The sequence below is a fragment of the Salvelinus alpinus genome, chromosome 6, assembly GCF_045679555.1.
Source record: "Salvelinus alpinus chromosome 6, SLU_Salpinus.1, whole genome shotgun sequence".
Taxonomy (NCBI): domain Eukaryota; kingdom Metazoa; phylum Chordata; class Actinopteri; order Salmoniformes; family Salmonidae; genus Salvelinus; species Salvelinus alpinus.
Window position 1 is genome coordinate 87,665,222 of NC_092091.1, and position 10,000 is coordinate 87,675,221.

General features: G+C 44.0%; 1 protein-coding gene across 5 annotated transcripts in view; it reads right to left on the reverse strand.

The window, feature by feature from the left end:
• Window positions 1-10,000, reverse strand: part of adgrl3.1 (adhesion G protein-coupled receptor L3.1) — a 334,415-nt gene that overhangs the window by 32,376 nt on the left and 292,039 nt on the right. For all 5 annotated transcript variants that reach the window (XM_071408263.1, XM_071408262.1, XM_071408260.1 and 2 more), the window contains 2 exons: window positions 7,224-7,444; window positions 1,534-1,600 (listed from right to left, as the gene is read on the reverse strand). In XM_071408263.1, the coding sequence (XP_071264364.1) occupies window positions 1,534-1,600; window positions 7,224-7,444 (288 nt within the window). The remainder of the gene's footprint in view (window positions 1-1,533; window positions 1,601-7,223; window positions 7,445-10,000) is intronic.

The following is a 10,000-nucleotide window of genomic DNA, read 5'->3' on the forward strand; positions in this document are numbered from 1 at the left end:
TGTGTGTGTGTGTGTATGTGAGTGCTTGCGTTCCTCCTACACATTCTGGCTGTCAGAGCTGGCCTTGGTGTTATCTCTGTGGTGAGTTTACTAGCACCAGGCAGCCCTGAATACACACTGGCATCGAGCTAATTGGTTCAGTGTCATCCTCATTATCTCTCTCTCTCTCTCTCTCTCTCTCTCTCTCTCTCCTCTCCTCTCCTCTCTATCTCTCATGTCTGGCTCAGACAAAGCACAGCGGAACATTCTAGAACACCAGAAGTCCTGTGAACATTCCGCTGACAATGGAAGGTAAAATAACTTTTCTGAGAAAGAAGGAAGGAACTTTGGAAAGATGGATTCCAGGAATAGAACCGTTGGATGGACATACTGCTGCTAACTAAGGCTTCGTCCCAAAGGCCATCCTATTCACTACACACACCACACCGTGTGCTACTGATGAATACAGACAGGTGTTCCATATGAGAGCTATGGATGAGATATACATACTATAATCCTGGAGAAGGAATTATTATGGACTTATAGAACCACAGAACCAGAAATATTATGGAGGTATAGAACCACAGAACCAGAATTATTATGGACTTATAGAACCACAGAACCAGAATTATTATGGAGTTATAGAACCACAGTTCCAGAATTATTATGGAGGTATAGAACCACAGAACCAGAATTATTATGGACTTATAGAACCACAGAACCAGAATTATTATGGACTTATAGAACCACTGTTAAGGCTGTCAATGTCGTTCTCCTCCTCAGACGAGGAGGAGCATGGATCAGACCAAGATGCGGAGAGGTAAGTGTTCATGATTTAATGAAACAACAAGAAAACACTTAAACCTACAAAATAACAAACGTGACTAACCTTAAACAGTCCTGTGTGGTCCAAACACTGACACAGGAAACAAACACCCACAAAACACCAGTGAAACCCTGGCTGCCTTAGTATGACTCTCAATCAGAGACAAACGATACACACCTGTCTCTAATTGAGAATCATACCAGGCCGAACACAAACTCCCAACATAGAAATACAAACATAGACAAACCCACCCAACTCACGCCCTGACCAACTAAAATGAATACAAAACAAAGGAAAACAGGTCAGGAACGTGACAACCACAGAACCAGAATTATTATGGACTTATAGAACCACAGAACCAGAATTATTATGGACTTATAGAACCACAGAACCAGAATTATTATGGAGGTATATAGCCACAGTACCAGCTATCTCTCTTCTTACAGTATAATAAAGTCCCTGCATACATTCACAGAGATTAAGCAGTACTTAATACCCAGTTATTTTTTAAAGTAGGAATATACAGTGTGTGTGTGTGTTGGGGTGTGTGTATGTGTGTGTGTGTGTGTGTGTGTGTGCGTGCGTGCGTGTGTGTGTGTGTGTGTGTGTGTGTGTGTGTGTGTGTGTGTGTGTGTGTGTGTGTGTGTGTGTGTGTGTGTGTGTGTGTGTGTGTGTGTGTGTGTGTGTGTGTGTGTGTGTGTGTGTGTTGGGGTGTGTGTGTGTCTTACCATTATTATGAGCGTGGCAGGGCCTATGAAACTCCATATAAAATATGTGTCCAACCGCAACCAACACCTGCAGAGAGAGAGAGAGAGATAGAGAGGGAGAGAGAGAGGGTAGAGAGAGAGGGAGAGAAGAGAGAGAGAGCGAGAGAGAGAGAGAGAGAGAGAGAGAGAGAGAGGGAGAGAGAGAGAGGGTAGAGAGAGAGGGAGAGAAGAGAGAGAGAGAGAGAGAGAGAGAGAGAGAGAGGGGGAGAGAGAGAGCGAAATAGAGAGGGGGTTAGGGAGAGAGAGAGGGGGGAGAGAGAGAGGGAGAGAGGGGAGAGAGAGAGCGAGAGCGGGAGAGAGAGAGAGAGAGAGAGAGAGAGAGAGAGAGAGAGAACATAAATCAGACATGCCAAAAGCCCAGTAGTAAGCATGGGATGGAGAGAGGGAACGAGGGAGAAGGATAGAGAGAGAGGGATAAAAACATGCCTTAGATACAGAGGGATAGAGATTGGTTGAGGATTTACCATAACACGACAGGACAGAGAGAGAGATTGAATATACACACAGAACATACATAACCCAGATGAGACAGACAGATGATATCGCTGCTATCTCCAGACATAGAGATATGACATCACTGCTATCTCCAGACGTAGCGATATGACATCGCTGCTATCTCCAGACCTAGAGATATGACATCGCTGCTATCTCCAGACATATAGATATGACATCGCTGATATCTCCAGACGTAGAGATATGACATCGCGGCTATCTCCAGACGTAGAGATATGACATCACTGCTATCTCCAGACCTAGAGATATGACATCGCTGCTATCTCCAGACGTAGCGATATGACATCGCTGCTATCTCCAGACCTAGAGATATGACATCGCTGCTATCTCCAGACATATAGATATGACATCGCTGATATCTCCAGACGTAGAGATATGACATCGCGGCTATCTCCAGACGTAGAGATATGACATCACTGCTATCTCCAGACCTAGAGATATGACATCGCTGCTATCTCCAGACCTAGAGATATGACATCGCTGCTATCTCCAGACATAGAGATATGACATCGCTGCTATCTCCAGACATAGAGATATGACATTGCTGCTATCTCCAGACGTAGAGATATGACATCGCAGCTATCTCCAGGTGTAGAGATATGACATCACTGCTATCTCCAGACGTAGCGATATGACATCACTGCTATCTCCAGACGTAGCGATATGACATCGCTGCTATTTCCAGACGTAGAGATATGACATCGCTGCTATCTCCAGGTGTAGAGATATGCCATCGCTGCTATCTCCAGACATAGAGATATGACATCGCTGCTATCTCCAGACGTAGAGATATGACATCGCTGCTATCTCCAGACATAGAGATATGACATCGCTGCTATCTCCAGACATAGAGATATGACATCGCTGCTATCTCCAGACGTAGAGATATGACATCGCTGCTACCTCCAGACGTAGAGATATGACATCGCTGCTATCTCCAGGGGTAGATATATGACATCGCTGCTATCTCCAGGTGTAGAGATATGACATCGCTGATATCTACAGGTGTAGAGATATGACATTGCTGCTATCTCCAGACGTAGAGATATGACATCGCTGCTATCTCCAGACATAGAGATATGACATCGCTGCTATCTCCAGACGTAGAGATATGACATCACTGCTATCTCCAGACGTAGAGATATGACATCACTGCTATCTCCAGACGTAGAGATATGACATCGCTGCTATCTCCAGACGTAGAGATATGACATCACTGCTATCTCCAGACGTAGAGATATGACATCACTGCTATCTCCAGACGTAGAGATATGACATCACTGCTATCTCCAGACGTAGAGATATGACATCACTGCTATCTCCAGACGTAGAGATATGACATCACTGCTATCTCCATATGACATTGTAGTGCGTGTGTTTCTTTAAATAGTGAGTTATAGGTGTAACCCTCACTAGCAGTATTTATGAAGTAGATAAATTACTGGGACAAGGTGAAAAGGACAAGAGGAATACACACACACACACACACACTCACACACACACACACACACACACACACACACACACACACACACACACACACACACACACACACACACACACACACACACACACACACACACACACACACACACACACACACACACACACACACACACACACACCACACAAGGTTAAAAGTGGTAGTAAAATATGTTATCAGACACATGGTAAATTAAATAACCCTGAATATCTTTACTTATCAATTCATCACAACACAAGACAGCTCCACTCAGATGACTTTCTCTCTGTGTGTGTGTGTGTGTGTGTGTGTGTGTGTGTGTGTGTGTGTGTGTGTGTGTGTGTGTGTGTGTGTGTGTGTGTGTGTGTGTGTGTGTGTGTGTGTGTGTGTGTGTGTGTGTGTGTGTGTGTGTGTGTGTGTGTGTGTGTTAAGCTGGTTTAAATGGCCGACTGATTCATGACCTGTTAGTTGAATTATTCATCTTCCAATTTCTGCCACATTAGACAGAGCTCCATTATGGGTCTGGGCTGAGCCACTGTGACCTCCGTAACGGCTCTAGCATAGCCAGTGTCACCTTTTATAATGGGCCCTGAATTAGACTCAGTGCGACTGGCCAGACATTCCGGCTCTGCGCTGAGCCAGAATCACCTTTAGAATGGCCTCTCAATGAGAGTCAATGCGACTGGCCAATCAATCTGGGTCAGTTTCACCTTTTATAATGGGCCCCTGAATGGGACTTAAGTGCGACTGGCCAGTCATTCCGGCTCTGCGCTGAGCCAGCGTCACTTTTTTATAGAATAGTAAGAGTTAGTACAGCAAACCCACGTTCACAACAACATTAATAGGGTGCATCATTGGGGAGGGGGGGGGGGGGGGGGGGGGCACTTCCTCAGTCTCAGAGTAAAGGCTGCCACAGCAGAATGGACTCCAGTTAGCCTGTTAGATCCCGTCTGCTACACTGACATGTGGCGCCTGTGAGATTTCATACCGTGTGATAAAGGTTTGGATGGGGTGGGATAGCTTTCCTCTGTGGGCACAGTTGTGTTCCACCTAGTTCTATGGTACAGTCTTGTATTTACAGTTCTATGGTACAGTCTTGTATTTACAGTTCTATGGTACAGTCTTGTATTTACAGCTCTATGGTACAGTCTTGTATTTACAGCTCTATGGTACAGTCTTGTATTTACAGCTCTATGGTACAGTCTTGTATTTACAGCTCTATGGTACAGTCTTGTATTTACAGTTCTATGGTACAGTCTTGTATTTACAGCTCTATGGTACAGTATTGTATTTACAGTTCTATGGTACAGTCTTGTATTTACAGTTCTATGGTACAGTCTTGTATTTACAGCTCTATGGTACAGTCTTGTATTTACAGCTCTATGGTACAGTCTTGTATTTACAGCTCTATGGTACAGTCTTGTATTTACAGATCTATGGTACAGTCTTGTATTTACAGCTCTATGGTACAGTCTTGTATTTACAGCTCTATGGTACAGTCTTGTATTTACAGCTCTATGGTACAGTCTTGTATTTACAGTTCTATGGTACAGTCTTGTATTTCCAGCTCCATGGTACAGTCTTGTATTTACAGCTCTATGGTACAGTCTTGTATTTACAGCTCTATGGTACAGTCTTGTATTTCCAGCTCCATGGTACAGTCTTGTATTTACAGCTCTATGGTACAGTCTTGTATTTACAGCTCTATGGTACAGTCTTGTATTTACAGCTCTATGGTACAGTCTTGTATTTACAGCTCTATGGTACAGTCTTGTATTTACAGCTCTATGTTGAGTTGAGCTCAACTGGAATTATTGATAACACTCTACTTGGCGTTCTGAATCTAGAACCTTATATTTAAATGAGGGATGTTTGATCAACTATTGATCTGATGTGGAATCCCGCTCGGTGTTGCCTGACGGTTCAATGCTGCCGTGAGTGTGTGTGTGTGTGTGTGTGTGTGTGTGTGTGTGTGTGAGTACGTGTGATGGTCCGAGCGGCCCACAAAGACACTATACTAAACTACTATACTACTATACACCACTATACTATATCATACTACAATTATTTATTATACCATACTATACAATGCTCTACTCTACTATAATATAACATAATATACTACTATACTATAGTACACTATACTACTATACAACTATACTACTATACTATACTATATTATACTCTTCTACTATACAACTATACCACTCTACTATACTATTTTATACTATAATACTATACTACTCCACTATACTATATTATGCTATACTGCTATACAGCTATACTACTCCACTGTACTATATTATACTATACAACTATACTACCCTACTATACTATATTGCACTATACTACTATACAACTATACCACTCTACCATACTATATTATACTATACCACTATACAACTATACTACACCACTATACAATATTACACTATACAACTATACTACTCTACTATACTATATTGCACTATACTACTATACAACTATACCACTCTACCATACTATATTATACTATACCACTATACAACTATACTACACCACTATACAATATTACACTATGCAACTATACTACTCTACTATACTAAACTGCTATACTATATTATACTACTATACTATATTATACTACTAGAATATATCACACTATACCACTACACTTCACTCCACATACTCCACCATACTACTATACTATAATACCATACTATAATGTCACACCATACTACCATAATACACCGCTATACTATACTTCACTATGGTATACTAAACAATACTCTGCTATAGTATGGTATACTATGCTGTACTATACTACTATAAAATATTGTACTACTATAAGGCACTATACTATACTACTATAATACACTATACTGTACTACGTTACTATATTATACTACTATACAATTTTATACTACTATACTATATTAAACTCTACTGCTATAATATACTATACTACTTTGCTATATTGTACTACTTTACTATATTATACTACTATACTATATTATACTACAATACTATATTAAACTCTACTGCTATATACCCTATACTACTTTACTATATTATGCTACTTTACTCTATTGTACTACTATACTATAGTATACTACTTTACTATATTATATTATACTCGACTACTATAATACATTATACTATACTACTTTACTATATTATACTACTTTACTATATTATACTACTATGCTATATTATACTCTACTACTATAATATACTATACTACGTTACTGTATTATACTACTATACTATATTATACTATTTTACTATATTATACTACTGTACTATATTATACTACTATATATATTATACTCACTGTCCGTTCCGTAGCTCCCATAGTCCACTATAACAGCTGGTTAACCATATCCCTCCCTCCCTCCCTCCCCCTCCTCCTCCCTCCCTCCCACAGCCACTATAACCTCCCTCCCTCCCTTGCCCCCTCCTCCCCCTCCTCCCTCCCACAGCCACTATAACAGTGTGGTTAACCATATCTCTCCCTCCCTCCCATGCCCCCTCCCCCTCCTTCCTCCTCCCTCCCTCAGCCACTATAACAGTGTGGTTAACCATATCTCTCCCTCCCTCCCATGCCCCCTCCTCCCCCTCCCCCTCCTCCTCCTCCCTCCCACAGCCACTATAACAGCTGGTTAACCATATCCCTCCCTCCCCCCCCCCTACTCACACTCTGTCTGTTCCGTAGCTCCTGTAGTCCACGGCAGCGGAGACGGCCACTATAACAGCTGGTACCCCGTACCCTGCCAGGTAGAAGTACTTGGTTCTGGAGTGTTCTGATTCAAACACCTCCACCAGCATGATGTACAGCTGAACCCCCTCCAGGAACATCCAGGTAAACGCTGCCAGGAAGAAGAAATGGAGCAGGGCAGCGAAGACGGCACAGGCAATCTGGAGGAGAGAGACACGTAGGGGTTAGATGGGAGACTACTAGAGAACACAGGAGGAGAGATGTAGGGGTTAGATGGGAGACTACTAGAGAACACAGGAGGAGAGAGAGAGATGTAGGGGTTAGATGGGAGACTACTAGAGAACACAGGAGGAGAGATGTAGGGGTTAGATGGGAGACTACTAGAGAACACAGGAGGAGAGAGAGATGTAGGGGTTAGATGGGAGACTACTAAAGAACACAGGAGGAGAGATGTAGGGGTTAGATGGGAGACTACTAGAGAACACAGGAGGAGAGATGTAGGGGTTAGATGGGAGACTACTAGAGAACACAGGAGGAGAGATGTAGGGGTTAGATGGGAGACTACTAGAGAACACAGGAGGAGAGATGTAGGGGTTAGATGGGAGACTACTAGAGAACACAGGAGGAGAGAGATGTAGGGGTTAGATGGGAGACTACTAGAGAACACAGGAGGAGAGAGAGGTGTAGGGGTTAGATGGGAGACTACTAAAGAACACAGGAGGAGAGATGTAGGGGTTAGATGGGAGACTACTAGAGAACACAGGAGGAGAGAGAGATGTAAGGTTAGATGGGAGACTACTAGAGAACACAGGAGGAGAGATGTAGGGGTTAGATGGGAGACTACTAGAGAACACAGGAGGAGAGATGTAGGGGTTAGATGGGAGACTACTAGAGAACACAGGAGGAGAGAGATGTAGGGGTTAGATGGGAGACTACTAGAGAACACAGGAGGAGAGAGAGATGTAGGGGTTAGATGGGAGACTACTAGAGAACACAGGAGGAGAGGAGAGAGATGTAGGGGTTAGATGGGAGACTACTAGAGAACACAGGATGAGAGGAGAGAGACGTAGGGGTTAGATGGGAGACTACTAGAGACCACAGGAGGAGAGGAGATGTAGGGGTTAGATGGGAGACTACTAGAGAACACAGGAGGAGAGAGATGTAGGGGTTAGATGGGAGACTACTAGAGAACACAGGAGGAGAGGAGAGAGACATAGGGGTTAGATGGGTGACTACTAGAGAACACAGGAGGAGAGGAGAGAGATGTAGGGGTTAGATGGGAGACTACTAGAGAACACAGGAGGAGAGGAGAGATGTAGGGGTTAGATGGGAGACTACTAGAGAACACAGGAGGAGAGATGTAGGGGTTAGATGGGAGACTACTAGAGAACACAGGAGGAGAGGAGATATGTAGGGGTTAGATGGGAGACTACTAGAGAACACAGGAGGAGAGGAGAGATGTAGGGGTTAGATGGGAGACTACTAGAGAACACAGGAGGAGAGGAGAGATGTAGGGGTTAGATGGGAGACTACTAGAGAACACAGGAGGAGAGGAGAGAGATGTAGGGGTTAGATGGGAGACTACTAGAGAACACAGGAGGAGAGGAGAGATGTATGGGTTAGATGGGAGACTACTAGAGAACACAGGAGGAGAGGAGATGTAGGGGTTAGATGGGAGACTACTAGAGAACACAGGAGGAGAGGAGAGATGTAGGGGTTAGAAGGGAGACTACCAGAGAACACAGGAGGAGAGGAGAGATGTAGGGGTTAGATGGGAGACTACTAGAGAACACAGGAGGAGATGAGAGATGTAGGGGTTAGATGGGAGACTACTAGAGAACACAGGAGGAGAGGAGACGTAGGGGTTAGATGGGAGACTACTAGAGAACACAGGAGGAGAGGAGACGTAGGGGTTAGATGGGAGATTACTAGAGAACACAGGAGGAGAGGAGAGACGTAGAGGTTAGATGGGAGACTACTAGAGAACACAGGAGGAGAGGAGAGATGTAGGGGTTAGATGGGAGACTACTAGAGAACACAGGAGGAGAGATGTAGGGGTTAGATGGGAGACTACTAGAGAACACAGGAGGAGAGGAGACGTAGGGGTTAGATGGGAGACTACTAGAGAACACAGGAGGAGAGAGAGAGAGACGCAGGGGTTAGATGGGAGACTACTAGAGAACACAGGAGGAGAGGAGAGATGTAGGGGTTAGATGGGAGACTACTAGAGAACACAGGAGGAGAGGAGAGATACGTAGGGGTTAGATGGGAGACTACTAGAGAACACAGGAGGAGAGGAGAGAGATGTAGGGGTTAGATGGGAGACTACTAGAGAACACAGGAGGAGAGAGACGTAGGGGTTAGATGGGAAACTACTAGAGAACACAGGAGGAGAGGAGAGAGATGTAGGGGTTAGATGGGAGACTACTAGAGAACACAGGAGGAGAGGAGAGAGATGTAGGGGTTAGATGGGAGACTACTAGAGAACACAGGAGGAGAGGAGAGAGACGTAGGGGTTAGATGGGAGACTACTAGAGAACATAGGAGGAGAGGAGAGACGTAGGGGTTAGATTGGAGACTACTAGAGAACACAGGAGGAGAGGAGAGAGATGTAGGGGTTAGATGGGAGACTACTAGAGAACACAGGAGGAGAGGAGAGAGACGTAGGGGTTAGATGGGAGACTACTAAAGAACACAGGAGGAGAGGAGAGACGTAGGGGTTAGATGGGAGACTACTGGCGAACACAGGAGGAGAG